Here is a 20,922-nt window from a genome sequence, read left to right on the forward strand (position 1 = left end):
AAGGCAACTACGCTACCGAAAATTAAAAGTGGACATCAGACAAATACAAAAAATAAGGAGACAACAAAGACAATAAATAGTGAGACAACAAAAACGGAAAACATGATATCTGAAAAATGATACAAATAACATGGGACATATATTCCCAGCTTCCAGGATTGTTCCCCTCCCAACATACTGGAAAGTGATGACTCAATGTTTTATAGATCTGTATTAAACAATTAACATACATGCATTACTTGATATTAAAATACAACATCCACGCTAAGGATATCTGATTATCATCCAAAGAATGAAATTGAGGAACAAACAGAGAAGACTAAAAAAAAAATCAAAAAAACAACCCAGCAAAGATGTTCTGCCAAAGGTTCTGATCAGCATCTCACAATAGTATAATAGCACCCACTTGCGACACTAACTCATTCACTAATCTAGCAAACATAAAAATATCCCTACCTTCCTACCCTATTTTTTTCAGGTAGAAAAAAGAAAACATGCATATTATTTTTTTGACTAAGAAATAAAACCATTGATTTACCATTCAAGATCAGAATGCCCCGGCGGCTTTATAAAAAACCTGGTATAAGGTGTAACCTATACAAACATGAAATACTTTAGATTTATTGTACTCATCTTGTATGTACATGTCTGAACCAGGTTATTTTGATTCCGTGGAGAAGGAAAATAAACTCGATATTTTTAATTTGACGCGTATTTGCATACTCTGAACCTGTAAGCTACTAGAGCTACATGATCAAAGGGAGGTAACTGTTACATTAAAAATCTACGTTATAAAAACAATAAACATACTCCTTTTTCCTGGTATTTTGGTGTTTTTACTTTCCCATGCTAAATGTTAGTCATATATTGATGCAATTCACTATAGATGTTTTCTAAAACAAGTGTAACTTAGGAAAGCGCCATGAAATGCAGCGACGGTCCCAGTCAGCACCAAGATTCCAGTGAGACAAAGAAGAAACAGACTATAGTCATCACTGGGAGTATGTCTATTTTTATTGGATAAAGTAAACGAAGGTAACCAATAAGAATGTGCGTTCTATATTTAGTTGATGTGATCGAAAGGGAACCTCTTGTAGACGGTCAGACCTGTCAGTGCTGCTACAGGCGGAAGTGTGTTATTGTGGACTCTCACGTTCAGCATGGCGAATGTAATCGTGGGATTGACCGTTGTTTTGGTGCTTCTTTGTGCTTCGTTTTCAGCGTCCAAGTCTCAAAAGGTAATTTTAACATTTCTATGTACATATAATGCGTGATTTTAAGACAGCTGCTCGTAAAACATCACCGTGCCATCGTCTGTCAATAACACGACTTTACCTGGGCATACGACAGTGATAGATTATTCGGATACATACCCACGGCGTGTAATGAATCACGGTATATGATCACTAATGACATTTACTATGTTCGAGACATTGGTCTATGTTAAGGATGTACACCTCTGAGCAGTCAAAAAATTCCTGTATTAAACTTTTTTTCTTATATTGATTTTTGGAAAAAGGAGATAATGGCATAGTAGAAAATGCAAAAAAAAATAAAAATGTCCGTGTGTTCGTTTTTGTGCTATGATCGGTCAAAGATACCAATTTAACACAATAGGTGAATTTTCGGGTTTTGACCATTTTCAGAACAAATTCATACAATTTCTTCCAAGTGTGTTATCAGATATGTATGAATGTTTGTAAAATTGATAAAAATATTATTTTCTTTTAAATTATGGAAGTAAAAAAATTCTTAATTTTATTCATTTTACTCAGAAATGCGATATAAGTTACCCCATCCCTTTTTTTAATGAAAAAATGCACATTTTTTCACCATTTTTTGAAGATTAAACGCTTGATATAAAAAATCCTGTATTAAACTTTTTTTAATATTCAATGAATCAAAAGAAAATGTGTTTCTCTTTCTAAAACAGCCACAAAAATGGGGGGGTGGGTCAGTGTGCTTCTTTTTTTGTCCCATTATTATTTGTGTAATTTTTCACCTTTTTCGGGGTCAAAAATAAAAAGTGCTTCAGTTACCCTAATATGTGAAAAAAATACCAATAATATATAACTTTCCACTTTTTTGCATATTATTTTAATCATATTGAACATTATAAAGTTGTACAACAAAATTGAACCTGCTACATTTAAAAATGGTGACACAATGACAATTTAAGTGATCAATCTAGTGTAAAAAAAGGTGAAATATTTACCTTTGTGAAGCGCAAGAAATTCACTTTTTCAAACTGGCCACCAAATTGGTCATTTTTTTCAAATTCTTGTAAAAAATGTTCTTCACACAACAGACATCTAGTTTTTTGACATATTTTTCAGATGTGTGTTTGCTATTAAACTATCATAATTTGTTAAATATTACAAAAACTCGTTACACCAGATCAAAACGAGACTTGAACGTGACTGAAACCTCAGAAGAGTACATCCTTCAAGTGTTTACACTGTCCATTTACTGGTACTAAGTTGACTAAGTTTTAAAATGTTAATTTAAAGGGACAATTTAGTGAAGTAAGTTTTTTTATGATCCTGTCACAAAATTCTTTATGACAATTCGTGTCGAGAAATTGACAAGAGACAATGTTTCCTTGGCGTTTTTAATTGGTAATGAAGAAATCCTTAACTGTACAACCGTACATTTTAGAGGTTGCTGTCAGCGAAATTCTAGCAAAGAAAATGTCTTTACAGCCGAGGGGAGAAGGTAAATTCTCGCTTCAAGTACAGGAATTTATTCTGAATCAAAAGCATCTTCCAAACAACATCTCAGTCATCGTTATAGATAAGCAATCTATTTTATGTTTAAACCTTAATTGATATCATACTTTCTGCGGGTTAAAATTCTCCCTGCGGCACCATCTCTGTGTGTGTATGCTCTAATTGAACCTGTTCGTTTTTATTCAAACCCAACTGTGAACAGATCTCTGTTTAGAAGTATATATCATGATACTTATAAATCTAGCTAGTCCGAATTATTCTGACGTTTTATCGACTTTTTTAATACCAGTCTGGTGTCGATTAACGTCCGAACTCCGGCCCTCTATAATATGCGGGAAATATGCGACCCGCGCCCGGAGCGCACTTCTAACTGATATTTTAGAAACAAATCATCACTTTCACACACATGTCGCACATGGATCGAAAGTTAAGTTATATTAAAATCTAGCTAGCGATGTATTGTGTTAGTTCAAAGACAAGAATGGGTTATGTGCAAATTCAGACTATGTGTTGTCAGTCAACAGGGTAGTGCTGTACATACATGTTTACTTCTCACTGAAAGGCCTGGATATTGCAAATATCTAATATTCATTTGTTGAAAAAAAACCAAAAAAACTACTATTATTTTTATATATCTAATTGTGAAGAAATTTGCTTTCTTGTGTTAATGTTTTGATTTTATAGTCATGACTTGCATTTCCGTTTCGATAAACCATGAACTAATGAACTAACAGCTGTTATATGGCTGTTTAATGTTTATACCCACTGTCATCATGTATTAATTAGCAACTATATATATAGCTAGACCGCAATGGATTTGGGATCCATGATTTAATTGCTTAACAGTTCACACATCGGTGAGCAAGACACCAAGCCATGCACCGCGAAATCGGCTGGCCCAGCCATTCACAACTTTCACACCTAACATTAACGTTAGTGCAGGCAATTTCGCAATGCACCAAAATTCGCCACGCACCCAAATTCGCCACCCTGTGACGAAAATGTCATATGATGTCATAATAATAAGATGTGACGTAAATAACCTCACCAAAGTCTTCAACACAGTTAAAGCCTTCAGATATTTTGACCAAAAGAGATATAAGAAGGGAAAAGTTATATTATTAGTTATACAGGTCTTTGGCAGGGTACATGGTCTCATGTTCGCTGTCAGGACCTTATGTACCCTGAGCACGTTAGAATTAATCATTTCATTTTCGCGCTGTCACGGCATAACATATGTTGTGTCTTCTGGTAGGATTTAGGACCTTTTTTTAAAATAAATAAAACAAATCTGTTTTGAAAGAGTCCACTGTGATGGATGTGATGACTGAATCTGGTAGGGTGTTCCATTCTTTTATCTGTATTCTGATATATTTCTGCACTGTGGGATTTGGAAACTGTTGGAATTGTTATGTCTTGTTTGCCTGTTGTGTGGTATTAAACGGTTTGAGTGTGGAATTGCAACCTGGTTGTTAATTATTTTATACAGCTTTGTGAGACAAGCGTTTTTTCTCCTGAGGGATAATGGCTCCCACTCAAGATGGTGGAGCATGTCAGTGACACTAGAGGTGTTCCTGTAGCTATTGGTGGTTTATCTAGCTGCTCGTCTTTGGGCTCTTTCAATGGCATCTATATGTCCTGTTGTATTTAGGGATCCCAGACAGTGCAGGCATACTCTAGAGAGATTTGTATGCCTGCTCCTTGACTGTCTTGGAACTGATGTTGAGATTCCTAAGGTGGAACTGGCTTTATTGCATATGTTATGTATATGGGGTTCCCATTTAAAATCTTGGCTGATTGTAACGCCCAAGTATTTGTTTTTTTCAGTGTGTTGTAGGGTATGGCCATGCAATGTGTATTTATGTTTGACTGCTTTTTTATTCTTTGTGATGGATATTACATTGCATTTATCTGGATGGAATGCCATTTTCCAAGATGTTTCCCATAATGCTAAGTTCTATTGTAAAGAAAATTTTGATCCAGTTGTGTAAGAGACCAGTTATGCCGTAATGTTTGAGTTTGTGTAACAGTAGTGAGTGTGTGACCTTATCAAAAGCATTAGAAAAGTCCATGACTAATACGTCAGTTTGTTTACCAGATTCAAGATTAGCAGAAATGTCATCAGTAAATTCCAAAAGCTGAGACTCACAGGAGCGGCCTCTTCGAAAACCATGTTGGTGACTAGAAAATATTGTTTTGTTCTGCATGTGTAATAATGTGTTTAACAACAAAATGCTCAAGGAGCTTACAGAAGATGCAAGTGAGAGAAATTGGGCGGTAGTTCTTAAGATTGTATTTGGGCCCTTTTTTTCTCTCTCATCTTTATGTACTACATTGGGAATCTGACTGCCTTCAGGTTGGAAACTGGAAAAATGAATAAAAAATAAAATATGCATTTAATGTTAAATACAGGTACGGTATTTATAATATTGGTATAATATCTTGGTACATTCAAATCACAAAAAAATCACCTAAACAAAAACAAAAATCACCTAAACAAACCTAAACAAAAATCACCTAAACAAACCTAAACAAAAATCACCTAAACATACACAAAAATCACCTAAACAAAAATCACCTAAACAAAAATCACCTTAACATAAACAAAAATCACCCAAACATAAACAAAAATAACCTAAACAAAAATCACCTAAACATCAACAAAAATCACCTAAACAAAAATCACCTAAACAAAAATTACCTAAACAAAAACAAAAATCACCTAAACAAAAATCACCTAAACAAAAATCACCTTAACATAAACAAAAATCACCTAAACATAAACAAAAATCACCTAAACAAAAATCACCTAAACATAAACAAAAATCACCACCTAAACAAAAATAACCTAAACAAAAACAAAAATAACCTAAACAAAAATAACCTAAACAAAAATCATCTAAACAAAAACCACCTTAACATAAACAAAAATCACCTAAACATAAACAAAAATAACCTAAACAAAAATCACCTAAACAAAAACAAAAATAACCTAAACAAAAATCACCTTAACAAAAATCATCTAAACAAAAATCACCTTAACATAAACAAAAATCACCTAAACATAAACAAAAATAACTTAAACAAAAATAACCTAAACATAAACAAAAATCACCTAAACAAAAATCACCTTAACAAAAACGAAAATAACCTAAACAAAAATCACCTAAACAAAAATCATCTAAACAAAAATCACCTTCACCTAAACAAAAATAACCTAAACAAACTTCATCTAAACAAAAATCACCTTAACATAAACAAAAATAACCTAAACAAAAACAAAAATCACCTAAACAAAAATCATCTAAACAAAAATCACCTTTACCTAAACAAAAATAACCTAAACAAAATTCATCTAAACAAAAATCACCTTAACATAAACAAAAATCACCTAAACATAAACAAAAATTACCTAAACATAAACAAAAATCACCTAAACAAAAATCACCTAAACATAAACAAAAATCACCTAAACAAAAATAACCTAAACAAAAACAAAAATCACCTAAACAAAAATCACCTTAACAAAAATCACCTAGACAAAAACAAAAATAACCTAAACAAAAATCACCTTAACATAAACAAAAATCACCTAAACATAAACAAAAAATCACCTAAACATAAACAAAAATCACCTAAACAAAAATAACCTAAACATAAACAAAAATAACCTAAACAAAAATCACCTTAACAAAATTCATCTAAACAAAAATCACCTTAACATAAACAAAAATCACCTAAACAAAAACAAAAATCACCTAAACAAAAATCACCTTAACAAAAATCACCTAGACAAAAACAAAAATAACCTAAACAAAAATCACCTTAACATAAACAAAAATCACCTAAACATAAACAAAAAATCACCTAAACATAAACAAAAATCACCTAAACAAAAATAACCTAAACATAAACAAAAATAACCTAAACAAAAATCACCTTAACAAAATTCATCTAAACAAAAATCACCTTAACATAAACAAAAATAACCTAAACATAAACAAAAATCACCTAAACAAAAATAACCTAAACATAAACAAAAATAACCTTAACAAAAACAAAAATAACCTAAAAAAAATCACCTAAACAAAAATCATCTGAACAAAAATCACCTTAACGTAAACAAAAATCACCTAAACATAAACAAAAATAACCTAAACAAAAATCACCTAAACATCAACAAAAATCATCTAAACAAAAATCACCTTAACATAAACAAAAATCACCTAAACATGAACAAAAATCACCTAAACATAAACAAAAATCACATAAACATAAACAAAAATTACCTAAACAAAAATCACCTTAACATAAACAAAAATCACCTAAACATAAACAAAAATTACCTAAACAAAAATCACCTAAACAAAAATCACCTAGACAAAAACAAAAATAACCTAAACAAAAATCACCTAAACAAAAATCATCTAAACAAAAATCACCTTAACATAAACAAAAACCACCTAAACAAAAACAAAAATCACCTAACCTAAACATAAACAAAAATTACCTAAACAAAAACCAAAATCACCTTAACAAAAATCACCTAAACAAAAATCACCTAAACATAACCAAAAATTACCTAAACAAAATTACCTAAAACCTTAACAAAAATCACCTAAACAAAAATCACCTAAACAAAAATCATCTAAACAAAAATCCCCTTAACATAAACAAAAATCACCTAAAGAAAAACAAAAATCACCTAAACAAAGATAACCTAAACATAAACAAAAATCATATAAACAAAAATCACCTTACCTTAAACAAAAATCACCTAAACATAAACAAAAATAACCTAAACAAAAATGACCTAAACAAAAACAAAAATCACATAAACAAAAATCACCTAAACAAAAATCACCTTAACATAAACAAAAATCACCTAAACAAACCTAAACAAAAATCATCTAAACAAAAATCACCTTTACATAAACAAAAATTACCTAAACAAAAATCACCTAAACAAAAATCACCTTAACATAAACAAAAATCACCTTAACAAACCTAAACAAAAATCATCTAAACAAAAATCACCTAAACATAAACAAAAATTACCTAAACATAAACAAAAATCACCTAAACACAAAAATCACCTAAACAAAAATCATATAAACAAAAATTACCAAAATCACCTAAACAAAAATAACAAAAATCACCTAAACAAAAACCACCAAATCATCTAAACAAAAATCAAAACAAAAATAACCTAAACACAAATCACCAAATCACCTAAACAAAAATAACCTAAACATAAACAAAAATAACCTTAACAAAAATAACCTAAACATAAACAAAAATCCTATTTCACATCTTCTCTAGCCTCACCCTTTCATTTTTCTATGCAGGGACTGATTGATACAAAAGCGAAATGCCATTTCATGATGACTTAATATAACACTAGAATGTGTTTCCATGAAAAAAATAATACTTATACGTTATGGCCCACTGAAGCCTCAAAGTTGGCACCTGTCCTTTTAGGTTTACAATCGTATGAAACACTTGCTGATTGGCTGATTTAGTGGTGGGAGGCTTTATGACATCTAGTAGACATTTCTGTCATAATATCAATGATGTTTATCAAGATCATGTGGTTACTCAATGTCAGATTTCAGAATACAACATTGAACCAAGGTCATACAGCTGGTCCTGTGTAGTATTGCATTGCCTTTCTGTGAATGCTGACATGTTGGTGATCTAGCTGAGAGAAGTCCAGTGACACGTTGGTGCTGTAGAGAGTCGATAACGTGGTGGGCTAGCTAGCTAGCGTTAATAGATATTGAGTGTGAACACTTCCTCCATTACAGTGTCCATTATAGATCAATCCTACAATCACTTAACTCTCCACCAAGTAATGACTTTAATTCACCATGAAAAAGAACTGATAAGCATTTCCCTAATGCTTCACTTTGGCAATCATACCTAGTAATTAACATTGATTCATTATGTTCAGTTTTTACCAGAGATGCAAATTAAATGCTTGTGTTATATGAGATAGGTATCCCCCCAATTATATCAAACCTTTATTACTACACATAAAAGTATGTGTTGAATATGTTTATTGCATATATATATACAGTGAAGAAGAAAGCATTATTGAATATTTTAGCTCACCTGGCTCCAAACTGAAGGGCCAAGTGAGCCGATATGTGGTTGTGTAGCGTCCACCCACCCATCCATTTGTCTGCCCATCCTTTTTGTTACTGCTATTTCTCGGGGAGTACTTCACAGGTCTTTCTCAAATTTCATGTCAAGGTTACTAATGGTCCCATGTTGCGTATATCAAATTTTGATTGTGACCAGGAAACCAAGATGGCTGACAGGTGGCCAAATCTTGAAATTTGAGAAGTTTGTTTGAGGTAATTCCAGGAAAGAACTGGAGGAATCTTTCTCAAATTTAATATTTAAGTTTCCTTTGATCTATATATGTGCGTATTTACTTTCGTGACTTATCAGGGAAAACAATATGGCCAACCATCGACCATCTTGGATTTTGACAGTTTAAATTAACTCTGACAATGTACATAGATATAAGTGATCACTCTGACAATGTACACGTAAATGATCAACCTGACAATGTACACATAAATGATAACCCTGACAATGTACATATAAATGATCACTTTGACAATGTACACATAAATGATCACCCTGACAATGTACAATATCCATATAAATGATCAATCTGACAATGTACAATGTCCATATAAGTGATCACTCTGAAAAATGATCACTCTGACAATGTCCACATAATTCATCACTACGTACAATGTCCACATAAGCGATCACTCTGACAATGTTCATATAAATGATCACCCTGACAATGTACATATAAATGATCACTCTGACAATGTCCACATAATTTATCACTACATACAATGTACATATAAACTATCACTCTGACAATGTACACATAAATGATCACCCTGACAATGTACATATAAATGATCACTCCGACAATGTCCACATAAGTGATCACTACATACAATGTCCACATAATTTATCACTACATACAATGTCCACATAATTTATCACTACATACAATGTACACATAAGCGATCACTCTGACAATGTGCATATAAATGATCACTCTGACAATGTACATATAAATGATCACTCTGACAATGTCCACATAATTTATCACTACATACAATGTCCACATAAATGATCACCCTAACATATACTTGTATAGGTTTATCATACGTATGCCCTTGTGTTAAATGCAATACTTGTATTATCATACACATGCCCTTGTGTTAAATGTAATACTTGTATAGGTTTATCATATGTATGTCCTTGTGTTAAATGTAATACTTGTATAGGTTTATCATACACATGCCCTGGTGTTAAATGTAATACTTGTATAGGTTTATCATACATATGTCCTTGTGTTAAATGTAATACTTGTATAGGTTTATCATACATATGCCATTGTGTTAAATGCAATACTTGCATTCCAGCCAAAGATCCAGCAGATGAAGTACCGGTCATCAAAGGCATTCCAGATCCTTGCAGAGGAATACACTGACCACCTGACGTTTGAGTATCTTGTGAATCAGATCCTGGTCCCTCGTGTACCTGGGACACAGGGAAACAAACAAGTCGGTGATGTAAGTACTTTTGGGAATATTTTTTTAGCTCAACTGGCCTAATGAGCCAAGTGAGCTTATGCTGTGGCCTCGCTTCCACCGTTTGTTTTCTCAATAACCAATATGCTTAGGGTGGTGATATATATGCAAGTAGCATGCTGGGATGAAGGGCTACCAAATTTGTTCAAATGAATGACCTTTACCTACTTTCAAGGTCACACACATCATATTTGTTAAAATCTTTATACCAACTTCTGCTTAATAACCAAAAATCCCAGGGTGATAATATTTGCCCAGGAGCACCGTTAGGATTATCTGCTACAGAGTTTGTTGAAATGAATGACCTTGACCCACTTTCAAGGTCACAGGGGTAATTTTTTACAAAATCTGTCAAATAAATTCTTCTCAATAAAGAAAACCTTGTGGTCTGTAGCTTAATTTAGCAAATTTTTATGTATCCAACCTTGGTCCACTTCTAAGGTTACTGGTGTGATAGTAATACCAGGTTAGGGATACAGGCCCTTTTGGCCTCTCGTTATTGGGGTGTGACGACTATTGGACTTGGTGATCACATCAGAGCTGCACTGATGCACAGAGGCCGGCCCTTTTAGGTTAGCTCACCATCGTCAAATCACCCTGCGTCCATGGTCTGTCCGTCCATCCTTAAAAAAAAATGTTATCGTTATTTCTCAGAAAGTACTGGAGGGATCTTTCTCGAATTTGATATGTAAGTTCCCATTGGTCTCTAGTTTTGCATGTTCACTTTCATTTTGAGACTGATCATTAGAAATAAAAATGGGCGAACGGCAGCCATCTTATACAGGTGGCCATCTTGGATTTTGATGGTTAAGATTTGTTATCGCTATTTCTCAGAAAGTATTGGAAGGATCTTTCTCAAATGATATCTATAGGTTTCCCTTGGTGGTCTGTATTTGTGCATGTTAACCTTTGAGACTGATTGAAAAAGTACAAAATGACCAACAGCCATCTTAGATTTTGACAGTTTAATATTGCTATTGCTAATTCACAAAAAATGCTGGAGGGATCTTTCTCAAATTTTATATAGCAGGTCCCCAGATCTCCTTGTCAATATACTCATTCCTCATTGACAGCATAATTGTTATTTACATCTTGCATGTAAAAGAGAGTTCTACATGTAACTCTACAAGTTGATATTCCACAACTTTGCATTCTTGCTTCCTTTTCAAAAAAATTTGTTTTTTTATGGTGCTGGCTGCATCTCTTTGTCAGTCTTTATAATAGAGCACAAAAACAACACTTGCATGTCAGCCTGAACACTGTTTTATTACAAAACTATCCGATTTGGGTTGCAACTATAGATAATTTGTAGGTCTAAGCCAGGGAAAAATGAGCCTCCTCAAGGGGGGGGGGGGGGGGGGGGGGGGGGGGTGATGTCCTGACTATTTGGTTATTGATTTTGGTAACCTATTCGTGGTCTCCCGAGCGAGTAACCGCTGAAAACCCTATGAGATTGTAACATCATCTCGGAGCCGACCGAGTAACTGCTGAAACCCCTATGAGATTGTAACATCATCTCGGAGCCGACCAAGTAACCGCTGAAAACCCTATGAGATTGTAACATCATCTCGGAGCAGACCGAGTAACAGCTGAAAACCATAAGAGATTGTAACATCATCTTGGAGCAGACCGAGTAATCGCTGAAAACCATATGAGGCTGTAACATCATCTCGGAGCAGACCGAGTAACCTCTGAAAACCATATGAGATTGTAACATCATCTCGGAGCAGACCGAGTAACCGCTGAAAACCCTATGAGATTGTAACATCATCTCGGAGCAGAGCGAGTAACCGCTGAAAACCATATGAGATTGTAACATCATCTCGGAGCCGACCAAGTAACCGCTGAAAACCCTATGAGATTGTAACATCATCTCCGAGCAGACCGAGTAACCGCTGAAAATCCTATGAGATTGTAACATCATCTCTGAGCAGACCGAGTAACCGCTGAAAACCCTATGAGATTGTAACATCATCTCGGAGCAGACCAAGTAACCGCTGAAAACCCTATGATATTGTAACATCATCTCCGACCAGACCGAGTAACCGCTGAAAACCCTAAGAGATTGTAACATCATCTCGGAGCCGACCGAGTAACCGCTGAAAACCCTAATAGATTGTAACATCATCTCGGAGCCGACCGAGTAACCGCTGAAAACCCTATGAGATTGTAACATCATCTCGGTGATGCAATGTCAGTCTGACTTGACACAAACAAGCCATGATATTTTGGCTTACAACAAGTAAAGGAAAATAAAAAATATTTCAATTAAAATGATCAGATACTGAGTTTTTCAGTTATAGCCATTTGGGTGGAAACTATAACGCATAATTATTTATATTTCAAAATGCACTCTGGGCCCAGAGCTATCACTCCCGTATTAGGACCCTAGACATCTCATTTCACGGCTTATTCCATTGACTGTATTTTCAACAAATGGCTAATAAATTGCCAAAGACATGGCTAACCTGCAGATTTGTCCAGTGAAGACTGTGTGTGTCCTAAACATTTTGGATGATTGAGAATTTCTTTTTATTGTAACAAGTTTGTTTTCATGAAAATTGTTTGCCAAATTCAACAGTAAGCCTGTCATTCTATTGCAAACAGCTTCATTCCAGAGCGTGAGTTTGAACTTAAGTCTGCTCTTGCGTATTCTCAGTTTTTTGGCCTCAGTTTTAGGCGTTTAGTTGAGTTTTTAGTTTTTGATAACACATTATACTGAGCTGAAGCCAGGTGTTAAAGTTAAAGAGGTTTTATTAGTTCACTTGGCTCATCCTTCTTTCTGTTTGCTTGGAGTTGCATAAAGTTGACTGACATAGCTGAATTTAACATATCTGATGTTCCTCCGTGGACCATTCAAACCCCTGATTTTAACTTAACAATACATGAGCGAGGGAAATCCTTTCGGGAATGCATTTCGAATTACCCTCCTCATACACAACTTTACACCGATGGTTCCAAAGAAGGTGAGAAAGTGGCAGCAGCCTGCTGTACTGCTAAAGCTTCCACTTCAGTTCGACTACCAGACGGCACCTCCATCTTTTCTGCTGAAGCATACGCCATGTCGGAATTAAAGGCAACAAATTTGTTGACAGGGAAGCATAAAATGCATTAAATCTCCAACAAACAAATATCAAACTATACAGATTTTAAACCAATTATTAGTACAGCCATTCAAAATGAATGGCAGCAACTTTTTAAAGTACAACCGAAACTTAAAACATCTATTCCAAGTCGGAAAGATCGTAGAGAGGAAGTTGTCCTCGCTCGGCTCCGTACTGGGCACACATATCCTACTCATTCGTACCTTTTAATTATTATTTATCTATTTGAAAGACATCAGTCTATTATATAGACTCTGATATCTTTTAACCCACCTTACCCGTTTTGACGTTATATATATCACATAGTCTATTTGTTATCTCTTTTACTATTTTAACCCCCTTTTTATTAGCTCACCTGGCCAGTAGCATGCTGAGATGAAGGGCTTCAAAGTTTGTTCAAATGAATGACCTTCACCCATATTCAAGGTCACAGGGGTCAAATATGTTAAAAACTTTAAACAACTTCTGCTGAATAACCAAAATGCCCAGGGTGATGATATTTGGTCAGTAGCATGCTGAGATGAAAGGCTACAAAGTTTGTTCAAATGAATGACCTTCACCTATATTCAAGGTGACAGGGGGCAAATATGTTAAAAACATTAAACAACTTCTTCTGAATAACCAAAATGCACAGGGTGATGATATTTGGACAGTAGCATGCCGGGGTAAAGGGTACTCCCATAACATGAGAGGCCGCTGGTCGGCCTTTTTTCAATCTTTTTTCACCTATATTCAAGGTCACAGGGGTAAAATATGTTAAAAACTTTAAACAACTTGTTCTGAATAACCAAAATGCCCAAGGTGATGATATTTGGCCAGTAGCATGCTGAGATGAAGGGCTAAAAGGTTTGTTCAAATGAATGACCTGCACCTATATTCAAGGTGACAGGGGTCAAATATGTTAAAAACTTTAAACAACTTGTTCTGAATAACCAAACGGCTCAGGATATTGATATTTAGTCAGTAGCACACTTGGATCAAGGGCTACCAAGTTTGTTAAAGTGAATGACTTTGACTTATATTCAAGGTCACAGGGGTCAAATTTGTTTAAAATCTTTAAACAACCTATTCTGAATAACCATGGGTCCCAGGATGTTGATGCTTTGCAAGTTGCATCCTGAGATGAAAGGCTATAAAATGTGTTCAACATAATGACCTTGTGCGACTTTCAATCACAGGGGTGAAATGTTTTAAAAAGAATAAACAGGCTCTTTTGAATGACTTTTAATCATAAGTACTGATATTTTGCCTGTAGCTTTATTTTTGATCACTTTTAAGGTTACAAGTGTGAGATTTATACCAGATGAGCGATGCAGGCCCATTGGGCCCTTTGTTTTAATTATTTACACATACCATGCGAATGCTTTTAAAATTAATCTTTTTATCTGATTTTATCTTCGCTACTCACATGTTTGTGAAAAAAACAACAAAAAACCATGGCCCTAAATGACCACAGCCGTCAATGGGCCGTTAAACATAAACAAACAAACAAAGCTTGGAGGGATCTCAACCAAATTTAATCCAGAGCATCCTTGGGCAAAGGGGACTGAGTTTTATATAAATGGAGGGTGTGGCTGCCTTGGGGCAGATGGAAGGGGGATAAAAGGGGGAAAAGAGGGAGAGGGCCCTAATAGGGGAAATTTTGGTAAATATCTTAAAGTTCTTCTCCTTCTGTACAGATAGAGAGATTTTAACCAAATGTTGTCTAGAACATCCTTGGGTAAAGGGAATGCATTATTTTTATAAATGGAGGGTGTGGTGTCCTTGAGGCAGAGGAGCGGGGCCAATTAGCGTGAAAATAGGGGAAAAGTGTTTTAAATTTTCTCCTTCTGTATTAATGGAGGGATTTGAACCAGGTTTGGTGTAAAGCATCCTCTGGTAAAAGGGACTCATTTTGTATAAGTGGAAGATATTGCCCTGCTTGGGGCTGAGGGGCAGGACTAAAATGGGGTAATTTGGCTATATTGCTTAAGCGACATCTTCTCTGGAATGGAGTGATGGATATCAATCATATTTCAAATTTCTTTGTTAATTGAGTAATTGTACCAGTTGAAGGGCTAACCCCAGCATTGATGAGGGGTGGGGGGACACAAAGGAATTGATAACTTTGACATTATTGAGATCCCAACCCTATAACTATGTATACAATTGCAGAGCATCAAGCTACAAACACAATCATGATAAAAGAATTGACCCTGGAGTCTTGTTCCACTCCTAGAGACTTGGTTTCTGAGTCATAACATTGAAACAGCTGAGATTCCAACCCCATAACCATATTCACCATTGCAGAACATCAAGAGACGAATACAATCATGACATAAGTATTGACCTTTGACTTTGGCCCTACCCCTAGGGACTTAATTTTAAAATGGGCCATAATTTTGAAAAGGATTCATTCGCCACTCCATAACCATATATACATTTGTAAGGCATAAAGAGAAAAATGCAGGCATGATATTATAATTGACCCTAGGGATTTTTATTTTTTTTCCATACCTTTGAAACGGTTGAGATCCCCATCCCATAATCATATATACGTTTGATAGGTAAAAAGACATAAACATAGTCATGTTTGATAATTGACTCTGGGATCTGGCCGCACCCTAGGAACTTAATTTCTGGGTCATAACTTTAAAATGATTGAGATCCCCACCAAATAACCATATATACCATTGCTTGGCATCAAGAGACGAACACAATCATAATATCAATATTGACTCTTGTGTCTGGTCCTAACCCTAAGCCTGTGACTTAGTTTCTGGACCATAAATTTAAAATTGTTGAAATCCACATCCCAAAGCCATTACATATTATTACTGAGCATAAAGATCCAGATGAGCGATACAGGCCCTTTGGGCCTCTTGATTTCTTCCTATACTTAATGAAATCATGCAGATCTCTAGGGTTTTGTCACACGATAAGAGATGATGTTTAATTTGTAGTCAAACATGCACGCAAGAGATTTTGAATCAGTTGTGTTTACCTTAGGGGGTTCTTGATTATCGCTGTAATTTCCCATTTTCACGCAAACCAATATCGCTGAAGAAATCTTTACACATATCTCCAGCTCCCAAGTACTTAACAATGGCTCCTTCTGGAGCTGTGGTGGTAATGAGTTGATTTCTGATTGAGATTTGTTTATCCCTGATCTTTGTAGCTAGACAATGTTACAAGACAAATATCAGTCATCCCACACAAACACTGCAGGTTTGTCATACAAAGGGAAACTCATCTGATCAGAGCTTTGATGTGGTGTTCCTGTTATTTCCTTAGATCTAATATATGGTAAACCTCCAGTCAGTTCGAATCAACGGATAGTTCAAACACATATTTTTTTCAATAAAAACAATAATTTTCTAGCTAGTGATAGTTCAAACTCTGATTGACCCTATTTCGGATAGTCCAAACTTGTCAAATGAAGAACGTAAAGTAAGATTATTTTTTCCCGGCAAGCTCCATTGAAAGCTCGCGGCGATCGGCCCCGGAAAAATGCCAATACTTTGATCAACGGACACGTTTAGGGTAATAGGTTGTATGTGTGAGCATTGCAGTACAGCTGTGACAGACAAACCATAAATATATGTCACAGATTTTAGCGTTGATTCATTTTTAGCTCACCTGGCCCGAAGAGCCAAGTGAGCTTATAATGGCATGGTGTGGCGTCCGTTGTCCGTCCTTTGTCTGTCCAGCGTCAACTTTTTACTTTAAACAACTTCTTTTCAGTAACCAAAAGGCCTAGGGTAAGATGATATTTGGCCAGAAGCATGCTTTGATGAAGGACTACCAATTTTGTTCAAATAAATGACCTTTGTCAATTTCCAAGGTCAAATATGTTAAATCTTTAAACAATATTCTTCTCAATAACCAAGATGCCAAGGCTGATGATATTTGGCATGTAGCATGCTGGGATAAAGGGCTACCAACTTTGTTCAAATGAATGACCTTGATCTACTTTCAAGGTCACAGGGGTCAAATGTCTTAAAATCTTCAAACAACTTCTGATGAATAACCAAAAGGCCCATGTATCTGATATTGGGCCTGTAGCATGCTGGGATGAAGGGCTACCAATGCAAGTTTGTTTAAATAAATGACCTTAACGAACTTTCAAGGTCACGGGGGTCAAATGTCTTAAAATCTTCAAACAACTTCTTCTGAATAACCAAAAGGCCCAAGGTACTGATATTGGGCCTGTAGCATGCTGGGATGAAGGGCTACCATGTTTGTTCAAATGAATGACCTTGACCCACTTTCAATGGCACAGGGGTAAATGTCTTTAAATCTTCAAACAACTTCTTCTTAATAACCAAAAGGCCCAGGGTACTGATATTGGGTCTGTAGCATGCTGGGATGAAGGACTGCCATGTTTGTTCAAATGCATGACCTTGACCCACTTTCAAGGTCACAGGGGTCAAATGTCTTAAAATCTGAAAACAGAGCCCCTGATTCTGAACGATGTACTGAAAACAGAGCCCCTGATTCTGAATGACGCAATGAAAAAAGAGCCACTGATTCTGAATGACGTACTGAAAACAGAGCCCCTGATTCTGAATGAAGTACTTAAAACAGAGCCCCTGATTCTGAATGATGTACTGAAAACAGAGCCCCTGATTCTGAATGATGTACTGAAAACAGAGCCCCTGATTCTGAATGATGACTGAAAACAGAGCCCCTGATTCTGAATGACGTACTGAAAACAGAGCCACTGATTCTGAATGACGTACTGAAAACAGGGCCCCTGATTCTGAATGACGTACTTAAAACAGAGCCCCTAATTCTGAATGATGTACTGAAAACAGAGCCACTGATTCTGAATGACGTACTGAAAACAGAGCCCCTGATTCTGAATGATGATTGAAAACAGAGCCCCTGATTCTGAATGACGTACTGAAAACAGAATCCCTGATTCTGAATGATTTTCTTAAAACAGAGCCACTGATTCTGAATGACGTACTGAAAACAGGGCCCCTGATTCTGAATGACGTACTTAAAGCAGAGCCCCTAATTCTGAATGATGTACTGAAAACAGAGCCTCTGATTCTTAATGACGTACTGAAAACAGAATCCCTGATTCTGAATGATTTTCTAAAACCAGAGCCACTGATTCTGAATGACGTACTGAAAACAGAGCCCCTAATTCTGAATGATGTACTAAAAACAGAGCCCCTGATTCTGAATGACGTACTGAAAACAGGGCCCCTGATTCTGAATGAAGTACTTAAAACAGAGCCCCTAATTCTGAATGATGGACTGAAAACAGAGCCACTGATTCTGAATGATGTACTAAAAACAGAGCCCCTGATTCTGAATGATGTAATGAAAACAGAGCCCCTGATTCTGAATGATGTACTAAAAACAGAGCCACTGATTCTGATTGATGTACAGAGCCCCTGAGATTAGTTACCCATTTAGAGACATTTATAAAGAACAAAAAAGACTAGTTTGAACATTCAAGCTAAGTTTTGTTAAGCTGACAACACTTAGTGATTTGTGTAGGGTTTATTGGGATGGTGTAATTAACAAATGGGACCATCTAAACTGATGTCATAGATCTGATCATCAACACTACAGGACATTGATAGACGGTGTGGGTGCAGCTTTGATGAGACGGGTGGGAGTGTAGCAGACTTGCCACGTTACTAAGTCTGAGGTGTTTGACAGCAGTACAGTTCACACATCTTATTGCATCTGACGCTATTCTGGTAACATTGACACAATCCTTTTTGGACTGATTGCTTTTTTTTATCATTACCCAAACCAAATTTATTGGAAAACGGTGGATTGTCCTAGCAGGATTGACAGATCTAAACAAGTCAGTCTAATGCCCAATAAAATCTAACATAAGATTAAACCAATACAATTATTTCCTAGAAAGGGAAAACCAGGGATGTATATAATGGGTAACGCTTACCCATTAAAATATCACCGATGATGTTAGGTTTGTATATATAGAAATCTGTAGAAAGCAGACACTGTACAGCAGGAAATATATGATTGATTTTTCAATTACAGCTGTACTTGCTGAGGTCTTAAGGGAATGACATAAAGAAAATTGAAAATTACTTTCAAGAAACTGCAAAACATGTCTCCATTGATGAATGGTATGTAATTGGGGTGATTTTGTAGAGGATCATCAATCCTTTCCAATCTATACATCATCAGATGATGGGCTGTTCAAATCGTCCTTTATCCATCGTGGAACTGATCATAAAACTTAAAGGAGGCTGACAAGTGGTCATCTTGAAACATAAGAGCTGAAGTTTGTTAGAGTTTTTCCTTGGACAACTAGAGGGATCTTTCTCAAATTTTACATGTAAATTCCCTTTTGCTTTGGGCTAATGTAGTTGCCCCATTTAAAATACACACAAAAAGGCTCTGAGTAAAAAATGTTATCTGAACATTCACCATCATGTATTTAGCTCACCTGTCGCAGCATTCGTCGTTGGTAAACTTTTTCCTCTGACACGCTACTTGTCCTTAATGGCTCAGTGGATTTTGACAAATTTTGTGTGGGGCATCACTGGCCGAAGGATTCTCAATTTTGTATAAATGGAGTATATGGCCACGCTAGAAGCAGAGGGGTGAGGCCAAAAAGGGAGAAAATCTTCAAAAATCTTCTCTTTCTAAACAAATGGAGGCATTTTTACCAAATTTGTTTATCTTTGGACAAAGGGGTCTCGATTTTGTATAAATGGAGGGTGTGTTGGGGCAGAGGGGCAGGGCCCAATAGGGGAAATGGTGGGAAATGTTTCTCCTTTGAACAAATGAAGGGATTTGAACAAAATGTGGTCTGGAGCATCATTAGGGGGAAAAGCCTCAATTTTGTATAAACTAAGGCCTAGGCTCGGTTTTGGTGGGGCCAAATAGGGAAAATAGAGGAAAAAAATAGAAATCCTTCTCCTTTTGTACCGGTGCCGGAATTTTTATTTTTTTCATTTTTTTATCCAATGCAGGAATTTGATCCAAACTTGTTTAAGAGAATCTTTGGGCAAAGGGGATACAATTTTGTACAAATGAAGGGATTTAAGCCAAATGTTGTCTGAAGCATGCTTAGGGGAAAAGGATTCATTTTTAGCTCACCTGGCACGAAGTGCCAAGTGAGCTTATGCCGTGGCGCGGCGTCCGTCGTCAATATTTTACTTTAAACGACTTCTTCTTAATAACCGAAAGGCCTAGGGTGTCAATATTTGGCCAGAAGCAAACTTGGATGAAGGGCTACAAAGTTTGTTCAAATAAATGACCTTCACCTATTTTCAAGGTCACAGGGGTCAAATATGTCAAAAACTTTAAACATCTTCTTCTCAATAACCAAAATGCCCAGGGAGATGATATTTGGCCAGTAGCATGCTTGGGTGAAGGGCTACCAAGTTTGTTCAAATGAATGACCTTCAATTATATTCAAGGTCACAGGGGTCAATTGTATTAAAAAACCTTTAAACAACTTCTTCTGAATAACCAAAATGC

The 20,922-nt window shown here is 35.7% G+C and overlaps 1 protein-coding gene across 1 annotated transcript in view; it reads left to right on the forward strand.

The window, feature by feature from the left end:
* The first annotated feature begins 1,063 nt into the window (after window positions 1-1,063).
* The window catches only part of LOC110449134 (glutaminyl-peptide cyclotransferase-like), a 42,131-nt gene continuing 22,272 nt past the window's right edge, over window positions 1,064-20,922 (forward strand). Inside the window, exons 1-2 of the mRNA XM_021495776.1 lie at window positions 1,064-1,238; window positions 10,190-10,339. Coding sequence (XP_021351451.1) covers window positions 1,161-1,238; window positions 10,190-10,339 — 228 coding nt within the window. The 5' untranslated portion in view covers window positions 1,064-1,160. The remainder of the gene's footprint in view (window positions 1,239-10,189; window positions 10,340-20,922) is intronic.

Source organism: Mizuhopecten yessoensis, unplaced genomic scaffold (genome assembly GCF_002113885.1).
Source record: "Mizuhopecten yessoensis strain PY_sf001 unplaced genomic scaffold, ASM211388v2 scaffold4507, whole genome shotgun sequence".
Classification (NCBI taxonomy): Eukaryota; Metazoa; Mollusca; class Bivalvia; order Pectinida; family Pectinidae; genus Mizuhopecten; species Mizuhopecten yessoensis.